Raw genomic sequence first — 21,934 nt, 5'->3', positions numbered from 1 at the left:
TGCTGTTGGAGACTCTTGAGAGTCCCTTGGACTGCAAGGAGATCCAACCAATCCATTCTAAAGATCAGTCCTGGGTGTTCTCTGGAAGGAATGATGCTAAAGCTGAAACTCTAGTACTTTGGCCACCTCATGCAAAGAGTTGACTCATTGGAAAAGACTGATGCTGGGAGGGATTGGGGGCAGGAGGCGAAGGGGAAGACGGAGGAGATGGCTGGATGGCATCACCAACTCTATGGACGTGAGTCTGAGTGAACTCCAGGAGTTGGTGATGGACAGGGAGGCCTGGCGTGCTGTGATTCATGGGGTCGCAAAGAGTCAGACACAACTGAGCGACTGAACTGAACTGACCACATCTTCTTTACGCACTCATCTGTTGATGGACAGGTTGTTGACATGTTCTGACTGTTATCAAGAGTGCTACTATGAACACAGGGATGCAAGTATCGTTTTGAACTATAGTTTGTAGAGATATATGCCTAGGAGTAGGGTTCTTGGATTGTATGGTAATTCTATTTTTACTTTTCTGAGTGCCTTCATACTATTTCTGATAGTGACAACTTACATTCATTCTCACCAACAGTGTGGGAGGGGTCCCTTTTCCCACACCCTCCTACAGCATTTGTTATTTGTAACAAATGACCAAAGACGGCCATTCTGACTGCTGTGAAGTGGTACCTTATTGTACTTTTGACTTGCATTTCTCTAATAATTAGTGATGCTGAGCATCTTTTCATGTGCCTGTGGCTGACTGTCCTTCTTTGAGAAATGTCTTTAGGTCTTCAGACCATTTTTTGATTGGGTTGTCTTTTCTTGTTGTTGAGTTTTATGAGTAATTTATTTTGGAGATAAAGTAGGGCAGCAGTTCTTAAGGTAGGGCCCAGGGAACCTCAGACTGGAGCATGATGTCTCATGAAACTATTTTCATAATATGACATTATTTTGTTCACTCACACTGTCACAAATGTACAGTGGGGTTTTCCAAAGGCTACATGACATGTTACATCACACCAATTATGAAAATCAACCTGTTTCTTATTCAGTCAGACTGTTTCAAAAATGTAAAGTATGCCACTTTTTCTAAAGTAAATGTAAAGTTTTCCACTTTTTTCATAAAACTGTTCATATCCAGAGACTTCCCTGGTGGTCCAGTGGTTAATACTCTGCAATTCCACCGCACAAGCTGTGGGTTCGATCCCGGGTCAGTGAACTAAGATCCCACATGCCACAGGGTGCAGCCAAAAAAAAAAGAAAAAAGCCCAATGGATTTATTAACATTAAATTATTAAAGTTTCCCAAAATTAGATTTCAAATAGGGTAAACACAGAAAGATATAACCTTATAACCTACAGAAAACAAAAGCTCTCTGGCATCTTCCATTTTCAGTGCAAAGGGACCTTGAGACCAACAAGTTCGAGAACTACTAATCCAGGGAAACAATAAAGTCTCAGAGAACAGCTGTCCCTGGAACCCTGTGCTCAGGAAAGCAGTCTGTGAAACAGGTTCTGTGAACAGTGCAGGCCATGAAGCAGCCAGATTCTCTGCTGATAACTAAAGACAAAGTCTTAAAACATGAAAAGTCACTAGATAGCAAATAGAAAATAGCAAAGTATGTTGATGGTTACGAGAATGAAGACTGGTTTTAAGACCAGTGCCTGTTACAGTTGAACTTTACCTTTTAAATGCAAGTTGAGTAACAGATGAGAGGAGGAAAAGCTATCAGGGTTTAAGAGGCTGTGCCTTACAGATCATGTTCTAGAGTTTAGCACAACTAGCACACAGGGAAGGCAATGGCACCCCACGCCAGTGTTCTTGCCTGGAGAGTCCCAGGGACGGGGGAGCCTGGTGGGCTGCCGTCTATGGGGTCGCACAGAGTCGGACACGACTGAAGCGACTTAGCAGCAGCAGCAGCACACAAAAAGAGCTCAGTCAGTTAAGGAAACACCTGAATGGCTATAAAAGGAAGTTATGAGACTGAATAATGTTGAGAACAAAACAGCCATATCAGGAAAGGCTTATAACAGGGGGACTTGTTCTAGTCAGTTCTCAAGAGGGTTGAAGAAATGAGTGGACCTGAGATGCAGAGCCGTCTCACATCCCCAGTCAACCTCCCTCCCCTCTTTGCCTCCTCTTGATCCCTTCACTTTCAAGTCTGATTAAAAGAGGCCGTTAGCAATCATTCCATCTAAAGTATCTTAATATCCTAAGCAGAACTCTATTCTAACCCCACATCTCCCTCAGAGACATGAGCTTCTCCTGCACACTTCAACCTAATATGGTTCTTAACTCCTTTCCCTCTCAGGCCTTCCACATAATCCTCTAGCACGTCCTGTGGTTCTACTTCCAAAGCACATTCTGAAGCCATCCACTTCTCTCCACCCCTACTCGACTGCCCTTGGATTAATCCTAATGGAATGTGGCTTGTCTCCCTGCTTCTCTTTCGGTACTTCCCCCGTCTCCCTACAATCTATTCTCCCCCCAGGACCCAGATCAGTTTTTCGTTAATATGCCAATCAGATCATGTTCTCCCTTTAAAAAAAAAAAAAATCCACAACTGTTCCCACTAAGCCTATAATAAAATCCTAACTCCTTACCCTCATCCACAAAGTCTTCTCCCACACCTGCCCCACCCCATCTGGCTCCCACCTCCTCTGCTGCAGTCACACAGGCCTTTCCTAGCTTCTCCAATTCAAAACTCCTTCCTAAGCTCAGTCCAGTCTGAGGGCCTCATATTCTCTGGAATCCTCTCCCAAAGAATACTGGTTTTGCTGCTCTTTTCAGTCAGTTCAGTCCAGTCGCTCAGTCATGTCCAACTCTTTGCGACCCCATGGACTGCAGCACACCAGGCTTCCCAGTCCATCACCAACTGAGCTTGCTCAAATTCATGTCCATTGAGTCAGTGATGCCATCCAACCATCTCATCCTCTGTTGTCCCCTTCTCCTCCTGCCTTCAATCTTTCCCAGCATCAGGGTCTTTTCCAATGAGTCAGTTCTTCACATCACGTGGCAAAGTATTGGAGCTTCAGCATCAGTCCCTCCAATGAATATTCAGGACTGATTTCCTTTAGGATGGACTGGTTTGATCTTCTGGCAGTCCAAGGGACTCTCAAGAAGTCTTCTCTAACACCACATTTCAAAAGCATCAATTCTTTGGCGTTCAGCTTTCTTTATGGTCCAACTTTCACATCCGTATGTGACTACTAAAAAAACTACAGTTTTGACTAGATGGACCTTTGTCGGCAAAGTAATGTCTCTGCTTTTTCATACGCTTCCTGGTTTGTCACGGCTTTTCTTCCAAGGAGCACGCGTCTCTGCATGTCATGGCTGCAGCCACTATCTGCAGTGATTCTGCCCTTTCAGCCCATTAAATTCTTATCTCAGTGTCACTTCCCACCTTTTCAGCAGCCTTTCAGGTCACTTTCACTAAACGAGCTCCACTTCCCATTAAATGTCAACCTGGTTGACATTCTGGTTCCTTTTTAAAAAAATATTTATTTTATGTGGCTGCACTGGTCTTAGCTGTGGCATGCAGGCTCTTTCAGTTGCAGCATACAGGATCTCTAGTTGCAGAATGTGGGACCTAGTTCTCTGACCAGGGATCAAACCTGGGCCCTCTGAAGTGGAAGTGGGGAGTCTTAGCCACTGAGCCACTAGGAAGTCCCTTTGGTTTCTTTCTTAAAAGCATTCATGACCTGAAATCTTCTTGCTTCTCTATTTACTTGCTCCCTGAGAACAGGACCTTGATCTTCTTCAGTATTGTATCCTCTAAGCTCAGAAAAGCAAGAACAGTGCCTGACCCACAGTAGATATTTAATGTATTAAATATTCAGTGAATCACACAATGCTGTTACATTCAAAGATTCACACCCCCGACCCCCTCCAGCAAACTGAACTCAAAGGAAAAGTAAGGTATTTACCACACATACATCAACATTACAGAATCTTAGGCTTGGCTTCAGAAAGCTTAAGACTAGGTTAACATACAGCGCTATTCTCTGTATCAAATTTTACAACTGATCTTGAATTTTGCACTATCTGACCAGGAGCTCCATTTCAATCCTGCATCTAATATAACATATATTAACAATGTTATTATGTACAGATCTTTTTTCAACAAGGCTTTAAGGTTCACCAATATACTAGGATCCTCTGAGAAACTGGAGCCAGTAGAACTTTTCTGGTGCATGGTAGTATTTCAGTAAGGCTACTCAGTATGATTTTATGTGTTCTCTCTGTACAACATTACCAAAGAAATAGTCTTCTCTGGCTTCAAATAAGGTAATATTTTTGAAGTATCAAAAATAAACCAATTCTTACAAGAAGACAAGAGAATAAATGGAAGCTTTTGTTAGTGAAACAAGTCAATTTATTATATTTCCAACAAGGCCCTTTTTTCTCTATAATGAAACATACTACAATATTTTACAACATAACTTAGTTTTTTAATATCTCAGAAAGGAAACTTTTTTTTTTTAGGAAAGTAAACATTTTGGGAAGAATAACTACAAGAAGCTACTTTTTCAATTTTAATACAGTAAGAGCTTGCCCCCCAGGTATATTAGCCAGCATTTTTTCCCTTAACAAATCCATCAAGTAAATATTAGCCAACAAAAAACCTACTTTTTGAAAATGAGGCAGAAAAGGCTTATATTTAAATAGGAAACAAGCAATCTAAAATACCAATCACATGTCACTTTAACAAGGCGATGTATTTACATAATTAGGTATAAATTATTAATTACGCTGATTAAGGTCCTAGCAAAGACTCAAGTGGTCTGACTGTATCTCCAGTTCAAACAGCACTCGCCTGGCTATTAAGTTAAACGTCACAATGGAACTGGGTCTGTTTAACTAAGGGGGAAGAATCTCCTCAATATTGCACATCTTCTATCATTAGAAACAAGGATCATTAAGTCAGGGCCATCTTGGTTCTGAATCTCTCCATTTTTGTTGGAAGAAGACTTACCATCTCTTTACTAAGCTCTAGCTCAACTTCTATTTCCTGGGCAGCTTCAGGGTGCTTCTCACAGTAATCAACAATAAATTTGTAATGTTCCAATGATGTTGCCAAATTTTCTAGCTCTTTCTTGGGATCTGCAGTGATGATTTTGCCATAGAGGCGGGCAACTCGAAACTTAGCTAACATGGCAGGGCGAAGAACATCTTCCCCTATATGCTCAGGAAAGACTTTATTTGGGTCTCTCAGAGAGTCTAAGAAGAGTTGATAGTACTTCAGTGCTGACTTATTCAGATTATTGATTTTTTTCACAATGTGTGAATCAGGATCCCTCAGCTTGTCAGCTATGGCAACCTTCAGATCCATCATATCATAGTAAGCATGTGCAATTTCAAACTGAATCTGTCTGTTGACCAACAGGTAATACTGTGGGTTGAGGTCCACGATCAGGGGCTCTAGCATAGCTATTCTGCGTTTATGCATCTTGCACCGTCTCTCCATGTCGGTTTCAAAGAATGCAAGCACCTTAAACAGAGCGCTGTGGTCTTGGACAACTTCAATATGGTCAGTGACATAACCATCGATCTGAAAGAACTCTTTTGCCTCAAAGACATAGTGCTGACCCGTTAAGAAAAGCTCTCTGGCTTCTTCAAAATCTAAAGGCCTCAGATAGCTCACTTTCTCTTCCACTGCAGAGATGGCGTCACACAGTTCACCGGTTCCAAACTGCACAGCTTTTTTCCTAACACTTTCTTCCTCATCTAGTTCTTTTTTCCTTAAAGCTCTAAGTTCAGACTGTTTATCAAGATCAAGCTCTCCTATGTTGTCCTGAAAGAAAAAAATAAATTATGGTTAAGGAAGACAGACACTGACTTGTCTCCTGCTACCAGTACTAAAGCAAATTTAAGATCCCCTGGAGAAAGGAATGGTTGCCCACTCCAGTGTTCTTGCCTGGAGAAGTCCACGGGCAGAGGAGCCTGGCAGGCTACAGTCCATGGGGTTGCAAAGAGTCGGACATGACTGAGCAACTAACACACAAGAGTAAAGACAAGAAAACCCTCTTACTTCCCAACCTGGTGGAGGGAGGTATTATAATCACATCTTTTAGTCACTCAGTTGTGTCCAGCTCTTTGTGACCGTATGGACTGTAGCCTGCTAGGCTCCTCTGTCCATGGGATTTCCCAGGCAAGATTACTAGAGTGGGTTGCCATTCCCTTTTCCAGGAGACCTCAACTCAGGGATCAAACCTAGATCTCCCACATTGCAGGCAGATTCTTTATCACCTGAGCCACCAGGGAAGCCCACCTTTTTTTAAAACTCCTAGTTTTTTTTAAGTATTTATCTATTTTATTTGACCAATCCAGCTCTTAACTGTGGCATGTGGGATTTTTTAGTTTGTGGCAAGCAAATTCTTACTTGCAGGCATTCAGGATCTAGTTCCCTGACCCAGGGATAGAACCCAGGCCTCCTGAATTGGGAGCGTGGAGTCTCAGCCACTGGACCACCAGGAAATCCTGACTTCTTTCTAGCTATATTCCAAGTAATTAAAAATGAAAGAAACTAGGAAAAAAGTAAATAACACAACTAAACTGTTCATTACTTTCCTCTTTGGGGAACTAATTCATTTATAGTTACTCCTTCAGATAACATAAATGCATATGAAAATGGTAAGAGCTAAGAAATATTACATACATGTAATACATTATTAGTATTGATATTTTAACATTAGAGTAAGGCTGAAATCTGTCTTAAAAATATTGCAAAGAAATTCCATTAACAGCATGATGTTTATGCTAAGTTATTTAATAAAATATACTACAGAGGAATGCTCTAGATCTCTCAGAGATATTAAAATAAAGACAGTGGTAAATCTACCATCATAGTTAAAGTTATCTCCCCTACCTCCTGGGGCAAAAAAAAAGAGGAAGGAACTAGGATGGCAGAAAAATAGTCAGCTCATTCTGTTCTTCCTGGACAATAAAGTTAAGCATCAGATCACCAGCGGTCAGCCCCAAGGCCAGCTCTTCTCTTCATTTTAAAAGTCTCCCCTCTAGATCTGCATTGCTCAGAACAGAGTCATGTGCTGCGCGTGGATGACTACTGAGCATCTGAAATGTCCAAACTAAGATGCGATCAGTGTAAAATAATATACACCCAATTTCCAAGACTTAGTACAAATTATAAAATAGTCCAACAACTTTTTAGTATTAATGACAAATAGAAATGAATTTCTTTATATATTCCAGGTGGAAGAAATACAAGTTAAAATTAATTTCACCTGCTTTTTTCTTTGTCTAATGTAGCCACTTCCCAGGTGGTGCTTGTGGTAAAGATCCCACTTGCCAATGCAGGAGACATAAGAGACACGGGTTTGATCCCTGGGTCGGGAAGATCCCCTGGAGGAGGGCATGGCAACCTACTCCAGTATTCTTGCCTGGAGAATCTGAAGGACAGAGGCGCCTGGCAGGCTACAGTTCATGGGGTCACAAAGAGCTGGACACAACTAAAGCGATTTAGCACTGAGCACAGTGTAGCCACTAGAAAGCTTAAAGTGACCTAAGTAGCTCGTTTCCTACTTCTATTGCTCAGCACAGCTCTACACAGCTGTCTCCATCTGTGCCCATGGTTGCAACTGTCATCCACAGGAGGAGGACCCACAAATCTTCAGGTACACCAGGCTCTTATTAGGCTCCAGACCCAGAACTAAACCGCCTCACATACCTCCTGCTCCTCTGGGGAGACTAGGACCCCTCATCCTCAATATGTCCACAATGGAACTCTCCCTCTTCCACAAACAGGTTCCTATTCGACTCTTATTTTAGTGAAGGTCACTCCCTCGATCTGGACAGCCAGCCGATGCGGGAGAATCATCCTTGATGTCTCTCTCCTCTCTTAGCCCACACTTCGTGTCTATCATCAAATCCTTTCTGTCTTGCCCCCTAAATAACCTCTTGCACCCACTCTTTTCCACCATCTCTTCTGCCACCATCCTAGCCCAAGCTCCCTTCACATCTCACCCCTACTGTTCCAGTGACCTAAGTAATCTTCCTCGTCCACGCTTGCCTTCCCTCAATCCTCCATTCTGCCACCCGAGTGATCAGTCCAAACCCTCCCACCCCTCGCCAAGGCTTCCAGTTACGGAAGGCCCGGCATGTTCCAGCCCTTCTCTAACTCGGTCTTCTATCACACATGCTCTCTCTGCTCCAGCCTCACAGGCCTTGCTCCATCATTTCCACCACCATGCTCCCTACACCTCAGAACTTTTCAACATGCTGCTTCAGCTCCTCGGAATGCTGTGCTTTTTCTCCAGTCTAGAAATTCCTACGCATTCCCAGAGCTTCCTTCAGATGTTACTTCCTCCCATTGTGACTTTTTATATCTTGTGTCTCTCCTTTGTGGAACTTACTAAAGTTGCACTTCCATATGATATAAAAAACTAGGTCTATTTTTGTTCATCATAGTACAATGACTACTATAAACCTGTCAGAAATAAATACTTAAATTTGTATATGTTATTAAACTTGAATTAAAGAAGGCTTTTCAGGTAAGCAGATGATCAAAGGATGAAGCTAAGGTAACAGCCAGATTAAAGGAAATCTGAGTAAGTTAGCAGTGTGGTCACTATGTGAGTTTAAAACAAGTAAAGTGAAGTTGCTCAGTCATGTCCTACTCTTTGCAACGCCATGGACTGTAGCCTACCAAGCTCCTCTGTCCATGGGATTTTCCAGGCAACAGTACTGGAGTGGACTGCCATACAAGCAAGTGGTAAATTCCAGTGCCCAGTCTGGAAAGCACAGACTAAAGGAATGGCAAGAGTAAGCCACAGGGCACTCTGCTTGACACAATCACTTCAAATGCAGGCCTACGCCTCTAATCTTGTTTACTTACCGTGCTTCCTGGTGGCGTCTTTATTTACACAATTTTTAGACTGCTTTCTGACCAGAAGAATGCTGACAGATCTTCCAGGCTGCAATTTCTCTAGACATAAGACTCCCGAGTTCTTCTCCCCACACCCTTCCTTTTCCAAATATGCCTCATCTTTACCCTTGACTTCCAAAGTGCTCTCACCTTTGAAACACTCCTGCTTCTGGGGTTTTGTGGTTTGTTTGCTTTTATTCTGTATAGTAGTTTCACAAGGTTCTATATTTACTAGTAAAAAATGGTTAAACTTTAATGCATGTAAACAGAAAAGAGGCATGAAACCCCTCCAGGAAAGTCTCCTGGAGAATATGCATCCAAATGATTTGTTTTTCTCTGTAGCGTTAGTCTCTCAGCCGTGTCTGACTCTTTGTGACCCCAGGGACTGTGGCCCTCCAGGCTTCTCTGCCCATGGAATTCTCTAGACAAGAATACTGGAACAGGTTGCCAGTCCCTTCTCCAGGGGAATCTTCCTGACCCAGGGATAGAATCTGGGTCTCCTGCATTGCAAGCAGATTCTTTACCATCTGAGCCACCAGAGCTCTGATTAGGAACTAGAATCCATTAAGTATGGATTAATAATAATGGTATCAACAATGATAGTTAACAGTGATTGAGGACTTAGTTACCTCTTGGACACTTTCTGAGCCCTTTATACATATTTAACTCACAGGAACACTATTAAGTACTATTATTATCTCCGTCTTACTTGTGAGGAAACTGAGACAAGAAGTTAACTGCCACACAGACACAGCCACCAACTAGCAGGGCTGTTTCCAGATACAGTCATACTTATCCTTTTATCAGCATATATATTTACTGTCTAAAGTATATAAAGATTAGTAAGATTTCCTGCCATCAGGTTGCTTACAGTCTAAGAAGAGGTAAAGGAATAAGATAAGAATATGAGTAACAATAATAAAAAGTCAAGTGACTTAGGGAGGGCTCTTGAGGGAGAAGAGATCCGTAGGGTTTAAGAACTGTATATACATTCAATAGTTTTTGAGCACCTGTTACGTCTAGAAATTGGTAAATAGTATGAATATGATGAAGACTCCCCTCTGGTGGGGCTTATGCTCTATCCAATGGCAAGTCTTGAAGCAAGAGGTGCTGTTTGAGACAGCCTTAATGGAAGAGTAAGATTTGAACAGGATGAGACAGGGAAAGCAAGAAATAAGCTTTCCGCACGCCACGAATAACACACATGCAGCGAGCCCAATGAGCACACTTCCCATTTCAAGCTTTTACTTACATCCTACTGTTTTAAGACAGAAAACATCACTTTTGACCGTATTACCTGCATGGAAAGCTGGGCATTCTGCATGAGAGTCAAACAGTACTTGATCCAGCATCTTGCTATTTCCCCTTTCCTCTGGTGATAAAGCTCTGGCACATCTCCTTCAGCTTCCGTAGCTAAAAGGTACAACGTGACTTGTGTGAGCCAATGGTCACAACTGTAATTTTCACTGTGTACACCATTCTTCTTTATATCGCTCTTGATTATAAAAATACCAAGTCCTACCTGAAGCAGCGGCAAGAAACTCACCCAAAATTCCTACCACCCAGAGGTTCTTTCTAGTTTTTTTCTTTTGTATCACCTACAGGTAGAAACTAAGGTTACCACATACATTAAATTTTGAGTACAAGCACCTCAGATATTGCAAGATTGGTTCCAGATCACTGCAATAAAATGAGTCTCATGAATTTTTGGTTTTCTGTGGCTTATAAAAGTTAAGGTTTGCACTATGGTGTAGTCTATTAAGTATGCAATAGCATTGTCTTAAAATGTACACATTTTAATTAAAAAATACTTTATTGCTAAAAAAAATGCTAAACATCATTTAAGGCTTCAGAGAGTCATAATCTTTTTTGCTAGTTAGAGGGTCTTGCCTCATTGATGATAGCTGACTGATCAGGGTACTGGTTACTGAAGGCTGGGGTAGGGAGGATGTAGCACTTCCTTAAAAAGAGACAACAGAGAAGTTTGCTGCACTGATGGACTCTTTCTTCCAGGAACACTGTCTCCTGTAGAATGCAATGCTGTTTGATAGCATTTTACCCACAGTAGAACTTCTCTCAAAATCAGTCAATCCTCTCAAACCCTGCCACTACTTTATCAAGTTTATGTAATATTCTAACTCCTTTGTTGTCATTTCAACAATTTTCACAGTATCTTCACCTGAAGTAGACACCATCTCAAGAAACCACTTTCTTTGCTCATCCCTAAGAATCAAGTCCTCAGCTGTCAAAATTTAGCATGAGATTATAGCAACTCAGACAAACCTTCAGGTTCAACATTTTAAAAGTATTTATTTAGCTATGTATTCAGCTGCACTGGGTCTTAGTTGTGACACATGAGAGCTTGTGGCATATAGAATCTAACTGCCTGAAAAGGGATCAAATGTCGGTCCCCTGCTTTGAGAGCACGGAGTATTAGCCACTGGACCACTGTGTAGTGTAGGCTCAAGTCTGTGTAGTGTAGGTTCAACTTGTAATTTTCGTTCTCATGAAAATTCTACTCTATCTGCAGTTACTGCCTCCACTGGTCTTGCAACCCTCAAAATCATCCCTGAGGCTCTGGTCAACCTCTTCCAAACTGCTGTTAATGTTGATATTTTGACCTCTTCCCATGAATTACAAATCTTCTTAATAACATCTAGAATGGTGAATCCTTTCCAGCGGATTTTCAATTTACTTTGCCCAGATATATCAGAGGAGCCACATCTATGGCAGTGATAGCCTCGTGATCTTTTTCTCCAAATAATAAGACTTGAAAGTCGAAATGACTCCTTGATCTATGGGTTGCAGAATGAATGTTGTGTTAGCAAACAACATTAATCGTAAGTACATCTCCATAAGAGCTCTTGGATGACCCAGGTACACTGTCAATGAGCAATAATACTTTGAAAGGAATTTTTTTTTTGAACAGGTCTCAGCGATGAGCTTAAAATTTTCAGGAAGCCATGTGTTGTCATCCAGGTTTTGTTGCTCCATTTACAGAGCACAGGCAGCATGACTAGCATAAAGCATAATCAGCATAATTGTTAAGGACCCTGGGATTTTCAGCATGGTAAAATCACCAGCTGCACTAGCCCCTAACTAGAGAGTCAGCAGCTTGTCCTTTGAAGCCAGGCACTGACTTCTCTCCAGCTATGAAAAGTCCTAGATGGCCCCTCTTCCAACAGAAGGCTGTTTCAGCCACACTGAAAGTCTGTGCAGGGCAGCCACCTTCATTAATGACCTTAGCTAGATCTTCCGGATAACTCGCTACCTCACCTTGCCCTTTCACATTATGGAGACGGCTTCCTTCTTTAAATCTCAACTTCAAACTTTTCTTCTGCAGTTTCCTCACCTCTCTCAGCCTCCACAGAACTGAAGAAAATTAGAGGCTTGCTCTGGATTAGCCTTTGGCTTAATGTTGTGGCTGGTTTGATCTTCTATCCAGACCACTAAAACCTTCTCCATTATCAGCAGTAAGGCTGTTTTGCTTTCTTATCATTTGTGTGTTCACTGGAGTAGCACTTTTAACTTCCTTCAGCAACTTTTTTCTTTGCATTCATAGGCTAACTTCCACAAGAGGGAGTATCTTCTGGCCCCTTTTTACATGGGTTCCTCACTAAGTTTAATCATTTCTAGCTTTTAGCTTAAAGTGTGAGATGTGCAACTTTTCCTTTCACTTCAAGGTCACTGTAGGGTTATTAACTGATCTAATTTTAATAATGCTGTGTCTTCAGGAAATAGAGAGGCCCAAGGAGAGGGAGGGAGACACAAGACCACAGCCAGTCAGTGGAGCAGTCAGAACACATTTACCAATTAACTTTACCATCTTATATGGACACAGTTAGTGGCACCCCAAAACAATTTCAACAGTGAAAGATCATTGATCACAGACCATCATAACAAATAATGATGAAAAAGTGTGAAATAATAGGAATTACCCAAGTGTGACAGAGACACGAACTGAGAAAATGCTCTTAGAAAAACTGTATTGATCAACTGCTCGAGAGTTGCCACAAAACATTTTTAATTCAGTGAAATGTAATAAAATGAGGGCTTCCCTGATGGCTCAGATGGTAAAGAATCTGCTCCCAATGCGGGAGACCCAGGTTCGATCCCTGGATCAGGAAGATACCCTGGAACAGGGAATGGCAACCCAAACCAGGAATCTTGCCTGGAGAATTCCATGAACAGAAGAGCCTGGTGGGTTACAGTTTATGGGGTCATAAAGAGTCAGACATGACTGAGTGACTAACACAACATGCTTATCACTATCAACTCTTTAACGTCATTTTAAAGTATAGCATCATGTACAATGTATAGAAATATAATTCTATACTTCGGTCATTCTTCTAATACTGGCCATTGTTTCCAATTCCTCTTTACAAACAACTCTAAACAGAAAGATCTCTGTGCATAAGTTTGTCTGGATTTTCAATTATTTCCTTAAGATAGATTCCTAGATGTGAAATTTACTGGGTCAGAGTTTACACCATTTAAAACGTGCTTGATACACACTGCCAAATTATTTTCAACAAATACTCTAACAACATATAAGGCTGCTCAATAAAGTCATTTTAAAAATACTGAACACAGCCAATGTTTTAACTTTCTACTTTGAAGAGTAAAAACAAAACATCTCACTGGAGGTTTAGTCCTCATCAACTATTTCTTTTTTTGGACAAATACCTTTTAGACTTCAACCAATCTATGATTAATTGAATGTAATAAGAGGAAAAAAATTAAATTTATAATGTACATTCCTCTAACTCAGCCTCTGTATTCTTCTGATCCTTAATGATAGTTACTTTATCATAAAACTTGTTAGGTGACCAACACAGTTTTTAAACTGAGATAACTGACATATTAGTTCCAGGTGTACAACATAATGACTTGATATTTTTAAATACTGTAAAATGATCACAACAGTAAGTCTAGCTAGAATCTGTCACTATACATAGTTAAAATTCTTTCCTGGGATGAGACCTTTTAAGATCTACTCTGTTAGCAAATTTCAAATATGCAATCAATACATTATAACACACACTATGCTGTACCTTACATCCCCATGACTTATAAATTTTATGACGCCCTTCACACATTCACCCACACCCACCTCTGGCAACCACTAATGTGTTCTCTGTACCTAGGAGCTGTGTTTGGGGTTTTGTTTCCTTGGGTTCCACATATAAGTGAAACCATACAGTGTGTGCCATTTTCTGATTTCACTTAGTATGATGCCCTGAAGGTCCATTCATGTTGTCAAAAATGGCAAGATTTCTTTTCTTCTTTTTCTCTATCTTTCCACATACCACTGTAATAGCTGATTTACTTTTCACTTTCCAAAAAACCATTTCCATCCCTAGTAAGAACACACACTTTAGATATTTTAAGTGTCTCGTTAGAAACCAACACCTATTATCATGATGTTCAGCCTGTTGTACAGAACAAGTAGGTTTGATTTTTATCTGTCCTGAGCCTTTGCAAGGTTGCAGAGTCCCCCAACCAATTTCAGAGAGCAGAGACTGGGACAGTGGCTCTACCTGGGGAGAAGCAAGTTGCTCATCTCCCAGAAGTGATGTAAGTCACTATTCAGCTGGATCATCTTCATATGAACGTTTGGTTCTGTAGAAAAGGTGATTTTTAATCCCAACAGTAAAACTTTTCTACCTGGATTCTAAGGCGACAATATACAGCTGATTCTCATCATTCATGGTGGTTATGTGAACATAACACTGTACTTTCTCCAGAAGGTGCATCACAGCCTTCATGTGCTTACGAACACTAGATACCACCTCAGCACTACAGCTGGGGGCCATTTTAAACAACAAAATGCAGAAAAATCTGAAAAATGTGGAACTAAATAGACCACAAAAAGTACACTTGCTTATAGTATGAGGGCTTGACATGAGAAGGCAGAGCGTTACCTTGGTTCAACCTCAGCTGGTAATGTGCACCTCAGGTGTCTCAAACCCTCTGGCTCTCTGCAAATGACCATAGAAGTGCCTCGAGTAATAATCTTGGGGTTATAAGTAGATTGTAGCAAGTAGGCAAATTCAAAGATATGAAGCCCCTGATCTTTCCTTTTTAGACATAGTTTATAGATCTGAGTAACTGACTTCCTTAAGGTCTAGAAGCAAAAGTTACTGAACTGATACCTTACTAAAATGTGCTCAAAGGTCCTATGTGGGCATATTACTGTTTGGGTTTTTTTTTTTTTCAATATTATAGTTAATTATGGAGAAGACAATGGCACCCCACTCCAGTACTCTTGCCTGGAAAATCCCATGGCAGGAGGAGCCTGGTAGGCTGCAGTCCATGGGGTTGCGAAGAGTCAGACACGACTGAGCAACTTCCCTTTCACTTTCATGCACTAAAGAAGAAAATGGCAACCCACTCCAGTGTTCTTGCCTGGAGAATCCCAGGGACAGGGGAGTTTGGTAGGCTACCGTCTGTGGGGTCGCACAGAGTCGGACACGACTGAAGCGACTTAGCAGCAGCAGCAGCATAGTTCATTAACAATGTGTTAGTGTACAGCAGAGTAATTCAGTTATACATATACACGTATCATTTTTCAAATTCTTTCCCCATTTAGGTTATTACAGCATACTGAGCAGAGTTCCCTATACTATACAGCAGGTCCTTTCAGGTAACCTATTTTAAATACAACAGTGTGTACATGTCAATCCCAAATTCCCAATCTAACCCATCTCCCAATTTTCAAGCCTGGTAACCATAAATTTATTCTCCAAAGTGGGGAGTCTGTTTCTCGTCTGTAAAGAAGTTCATTTGTATCATCTTTTTTAGATTCCACTTATAAGTGATATCATATGATATTTGCTTTTCTTCTGTCTTACTTCACTTAGTATGATAATCTCCAGGTCCATCCATGTTGCTACAAATAGCATTATTTCGTTCTATTTAATGGCTGAGTAATATTCCATTGAAAAGACAACCCAAAGAATGGGAGAAAATATTTGTAAATGATGTGATGGACAACGGATTAATCCCCAAAATTTAAAAATAGCTCACATGGTTCAACAGCAAAACCACCTAATCAAAAATGGGCAGAAGACCTGAATAGACATTTTTTCAAAGACATTTAGGTAGCCAAGAGGCACATGAAAAAATGCCCAACATTGCTACTCATTAGAGAAATGAGGTATTACCCCACACTAGTCAGAATGGCCATCATCAAAAAGTCTACTAACAATAACTGCTGGACAGGGTATAGAGAAAAAGGAGCCCTCCCACACTGTTGGCAGGAATGTAATCTGGTACAGCCAGGATGGAGAGCAGTATGGAAGGTCCTTAAGAAACTAAAAACAGATAAACTACCATACAATCTAGCAATCCCGCTCTTGGGCACGTACGTGGAGAAAACCACTGCTCAGGAGGATACACGCACCTCAGTGTTCACTGCAGCGCTGTTGACAGCGGTCAAGTCACAGAAACGACCCAAATGTCCACTGAGAGATTAGCTCGGGAAGGTGTGACACCCACACACACTGGAATGTCACTCGGCCACTAAAGAGACGCTGCTGCACTTAAAACAGGTTGCCTACAAGGACCTACTGTGGAGCACAGGGAGCTCTGCTGTTTTCCTGAAACATAACACTGGTAATCAACTGTACTCCAATATAGAATAAAATTTTTAAAATAATTCTAGAAAATTCCAAAAGCAAAATTTGAATTTGCCACATGTTGTCCATTACTTATGCAGCATTCACACTGTACTCAGTATTGTAAATACTCTAAAGATGATTTAATGTATACAAGAGAGGATGTGTGCGGGTTATACACATTATGACTGGAGCATCCATAGGTGTTTCTTATCTGGGGGTGGGGGTGGGGGGGTGGTCCTGAAACCAATCTCCGGTGGACACCAAGGGGCAACTGCACCCAAGAATTGCTGGATCGTATATAGCTCTATTTTCCATTTCTTGAAGAGCTTCCATACAGTTTGTCATAGTGGTTACATCAATTTACAATACCACCATAGTGCACATGGGTCCCTTTTCTACACCTTCACCAACACCTGTTATTTCTTGTCTTCTTGATAATGGCCAATTAACAGATGTGAAGTGATAGCTTGTTTTGCTTCTGACTGGCTAAAATACACATGCTGACTGTGCTGTGATTTATAAAATTAAGTGAAACACTATAATTAAACTAGATATTTGGACATATCACATATATAGTATTCCAACCAAAAATGTATAATCTGAATCTTACTGTAAGGAAACAAACACCAAATGGTAGAAAATCTATGAAATAAGAGGTCTATATTTTTTCAAAAATGCCTGATGAAAGAAAAGCTGAGGAACTGGTCCAGATTAAAGACAACTAGAGAGATGCGACAACAGTATGCAGGTTCCCTAAAAAACTGAAAATGGACCTACCCTATGATCCTGCAATCCCACTCCTGGACATATATCCAAAGAGAACCATAATTCAAAATGATATTCACACCCCAATATTCACTGCAGCACTATTTACAATACCCAGGAAATGGAAGCAACCTGAATGTCCATAAACAGAAGAATGGATAAAGACCTGGTACAAATATACAATGGATTACTGCTCAGACGTTAAAAAAAAGGAAAGAAATAATGCCATTTGCAGCAACATGGATGGACTTAGAGATATGAGTGAAGTTAAGTCAGAGAAAGACAAGTATCATATGATATCACTTATATATGAAATCTTAAAAACGGTACAAATGAACCTATTTATACAATAGAAATGAAGTCCCAAATGTAGAAAACAATCTTATGAATACCTGGGAGGAAAGCAGGGAGGGGAGGGAGAAACTGGGAGCTGGGACTGACATACACATGTTACTATATATAAAACAGATAGCTAATAAGGACCTAGTGTATACTACAGGGAACTCTTCTCAATATTCTGTAATGACCTATATGAGAAAAGAATCTTTACCATCTGAGCCCCCAGGGTAGCCCCTGGGAAAAGAATCTAAAGACTGGATATGTGTATATGCAAAGCTGATTCACTCTGATGTACAGCAGAAACTAACAACACTATAAATCAACTCTACGTCAATAAAACTTTTTTAAAGTACTAGAGAAACTAGTTGGAACTTTGTACTTTGGCCACTTCATGCAAAGAGTTGACTCATTGGAAAAGACTCTGATTCTGGGAGGGATTGGGGGCAGGAGGAAAAGGGGACGACAGAGGATGAGATGGCTGGGTGGCATCACCGACTCGATGGACGTGAGTCTGAGTGAACTCCGGGAGTTGGTGATGGACAGGGAGGCCTGGCGTGCTGCGATTCATGGGGTCGCAAAGAGTTGGATACGACTGAGCGACTGAACTGAACTGAGAGAAACTAGTACTATAGAGAAACTGCTACAAAGGACATTATGGAGACAGCTGCTAAATATAAATTATAAGTAAAAGAACTGTATCAATCTTACATTTCCTGTTCTATGATTATGTAAGAAAATATTTTTAGGAAAAACTCACTGAAGTATTAGGGAGTAATTGGAGCCTAAACATATCTGCAAATGAGGCAAAAACTTGGTGAATTTAGATGGGCCTATGGTAATTCTTTGTTCTGTTCTTGAATTTTCTAAATTAACAGGATTTCAAAATAAAAATTTTTTTTTTTATTTATATAATCAAACATGTACACATAAACTTACTGTCTTCTGTGGTTCGGATCTTTCCAATTTGACCAAAAATGACATTAGCAGCTGATAAACAGTGTCTGGCCTCCATAAAGCATTGCTGTTGCAGAAATAAGAATAAACTCAATTATCACAAAACCTTATTTGCAATAGATACTTGCATAGTCTCTTAATATGGGAACAGCTACAAATGCAGGTAAAAAACACTACTAAGGAGACCCTGTATGGTAACTAAACAATAAAGTATGTAAGACATGTCTGAATATTATTTGGTTAAAAAACTATCTTCAAGATTAAAATAACAATACCCTCAAGCTCTTAATAATCCAAACTGCCTGGAGAAATGCTTGCTGATTGGAAACTAGCCCCTCCAGGAATCAATCAGCAGAAAAGAACGGCTATCATCCTAGCGTCCTACCCCACCTCCACATCCTCTAAGCTTCAGTTTGAACAGCCGAATTCCCTGTATGATCAATGTGTAGACCATTTACATTCTGACTGGAAGATTTCATCTTTCTCAGGTTTAGAGATCCCCTTTAAATCCAATCATTCAAAGGCAAGCAGGATAAATACTGGTAAGAGATTCCTGTCTTCTGAAATCTTTCCAAGTCAACAGATTTCCACAGACGAACTCTATGGAACTGCTTTACCAACACAGTTGAAGACTTCACAGTTCAAACCTGGGCATGGTAAGCTTCTCAAACCCTTGGAGAAGATCTCCTTGTTACTTACTTCACATGTGCCATGTAAGTCACAGGAATACTCAGCAGAAGTACCAAGTTAAAAGTCAAGTTTTAGATGGAACCAAGCCACCCTTGTTAAATGTCTATTTCATATTAGTAACACTGATTTTGCTAAGGTGGCTTTTAACAGTTGACTATGACTTTAAAATCTCAGCACTCAATGTATCTGAATTATGGTAAATTCAGAAGCCATCTTGAGCACAGCTGGGTACCACGTGTAGTACTAGCCCAGCAGTATCTACAGATCAAAATATTGGTGTTAAACTTCAAAAACCAAAAGAAAGTTACAGTTTACATAAAGAAGTTTTACTTGTTGCTCTATAACTTCTTCATTATCACTTCAGCACTGTCCAGACTGGTTATCTGAAAGCAACCACTGCTGGAACTAACAGTGAGCGTGCATGCTGTCCTCTACGTGGCTGGTAAATGTGGGACTTTAGCACCTGCAAGGTAGGGACTCACTACGCAGTAAAACCTCATGGAACCAGACGAAATGACAGTGATATAAATGACGATTGTATTTTTTTTTTTTAATGGCTCAAATCTCTCTTCACATTATAACTTAGTTGGAACAAAACTTACGAAACACTTTGATAAAAAAAGAACAAATATAAAAGCACAGGGTGGGGGAGGTCCTCGTGAAATTTACAGCATGCTCTACATAAGCAATGCTTAACAACTTTAAACTTGTAATTACACTTTAACATCTGGATATCTTAGTACAATTACAGCGAATAATTTTAAAGTTGCTAAACAAAATAAGGTGCTTCTGGGAACTATTAAGAAAGGTGCCACAAGCAGAAGCATCAGGTAAGTTTTGATGATCACAATGAAATGAATTAATGAGATTTAGATTTAACTGAATGCTCTGATATATGCAGTAGCGTTACTTACACGCTTGATCTTAGACCAAAGTCCTAGAAGCGATGCTGTAGTCACCACAGCCCTTTCTCTCCTGCTAATAGCTTTTCTGAATGAAATTCTGTGGGACAATACTTTAAACACAGGGCGCATTTATAGAACCAGCACTAACAAGACACTTAGAAAGGATATAGGCCCAGTAAGGACACAGCAGCAGATAAAGAGAGATCTAAGAACTCTGATAAGCAAAGAATTACCAAAGTTTCAGAGGCATGTGAATTCAAAATACAAAGAAAAGTTATTTCTATTACTGAGATATTGAGAATTAATATAAAATCTGGCTGAAAAAGGAGGCTTTAAAGTGTTTTAGCATTAAAAATTCTTTTAAGGGCTAAAAAACTTAAAAGGTCAATTAAGAATATATCTACATAAAAAAATAAAAAGATATTTTCATAATCCAGGATAATTCTGAAAGCAATGAAGAAGCTCAAATTTGTCCTTGTGTAATACTCTAGGAAAAAATATAACCACCTAGAACTCTGGAACTAGGCAAGACATTCCCAACACAGAATAAGTTTCACAAAGGAGTTAATTCTAAAGAATAACTGAGAGCATTACATGCTTCTATCAGAGCCCACATTTAACAGTCAACTTCCTCAGACAAATTCTCACATTTGCCAGATTACCAATGCATAAAGATAAAGTTAAATCTACAAGATAAAATCTGCAATTTAAGGTAACATTTCACTAAAACAGAGATAGCCTGCCGGTATCAAAAAAGAATTACTCTTAAGAAACATGTAGGACGTGATAAAATTATTTTAAGATTCAAAAGGATTACTGCAACAAAAAGCTACAAACTTTAGTACACTGGCAAACTGGACTACATTTTTCTATTTAGTTTACATCATAAACTGCAAGCTATCTGTTTTTAAAAGATGACATTTTCGACATACTTTCTTTCGGCTCTATTTTTATACACACTATTGGTAACACTGGTAGGTAAACTACTCTGAGAAGCTTACCTTATTGATGTAAAATTGTGACAAAGTAGCAGCATTAATAGCCCACTCCATAGGATGGTAGGCGTTGTGCTCAAGCTGGCGTTTTAGGGTACTGTGGCAATAATGGGCAGCCTTCTCAAACATTTCCATATGCTGGTAGACTTGAGCCAGGTAATACAGATTATGAGTGTAAACCTTCTCAAATCTATAAAGGAAAAAATATTTCTGTAACTGTATAATTTATAACAAACTTTCAAATCTATCAAATTTATAAGGAACTTTTTATCTTGACCCTCCAGTTCGTATGACTACTGTATCTGACAGATAAGGAAACTGAGCCCCAGATATAAACGGGGTAATGCATCTAAGAAGTAGCAAATGAAGGTTTTAATCCACATTCTGTAACCTTTGCCTTGAAAGGGAAAATACTGAGCAATCATCTCAAACACACTATGGGGAAATACCTGTAAGGGCTGATTTCCAGACCTGCTCACCTTTTTGATCTCTCCTGTTCAGGAAGTTTCTCTTCTTCAGGAAGAAAATGCTCAGTAGGGTCAAGAGGAGGACTCCCAATCTGCAATCAAAGAAAAAGAAACTAAATTTTTACTGTAAACACCAAGCACCCTCCTCTGGAGGAACTTGAGAAATCAAATTTCATTTTTTTTAATTTTTACTTCACTTTTAACTAGTTCATTTTCACATACTATCCAAGAAGTAACTTCTTAACAATAATCTTAGAGTCAAACAAATAAAAACAGAATACATACAGGCTCACACTTAACAATACTTTAATTGCTGCTCAGGAGT

At 40.0% G+C, this 21,934-nt stretch overlaps 1 protein-coding gene across 1 annotated transcript in view; it reads right to left on the bottom strand.

The window, feature by feature from the left end:
* Positions 1 to 4,340: 4,340 nt before the first annotated feature.
* Positions 4,341 to 21,934, bottom strand: part of KIFBP (kinesin family binding protein) — a 58,809-nt gene continuing 41,215 nt past the window's right edge. Inside the window, exons 3-7 of the mRNA XM_004021421.5 lie at positions 21,622 to 21,701; positions 21,149 to 21,332; positions 18,535 to 18,619; positions 10,170 to 10,285; positions 4,341 to 5,782 (exon numbers count right to left, since the gene is read on the bottom strand). Coding sequence (XP_004021470.2) covers positions 4,907 to 5,782; positions 10,170 to 10,285; positions 18,535 to 18,619; positions 21,149 to 21,332; positions 21,622 to 21,701 — 1,341 coding nt within the window. The 3' untranslated portion in view covers positions 4,341 to 4,906. The remainder of the gene's footprint in view (positions 5,783 to 10,169; positions 10,286 to 18,534; positions 18,620 to 21,148; positions 21,333 to 21,621; positions 21,702 to 21,934) is intronic.

Source organism: Ovis aries, chromosome 25 (assembly GCF_016772045.2).
Source record: "Ovis aries strain OAR_USU_Benz2616 breed Rambouillet chromosome 25, ARS-UI_Ramb_v3.0, whole genome shotgun sequence".
Lineage (NCBI taxonomy): Eukaryota > Metazoa > Chordata > Mammalia > Artiodactyla > Bovidae > Ovis > Ovis aries.
This window is presented reverse-complemented; position numbering and strand designations above follow the sequence as displayed.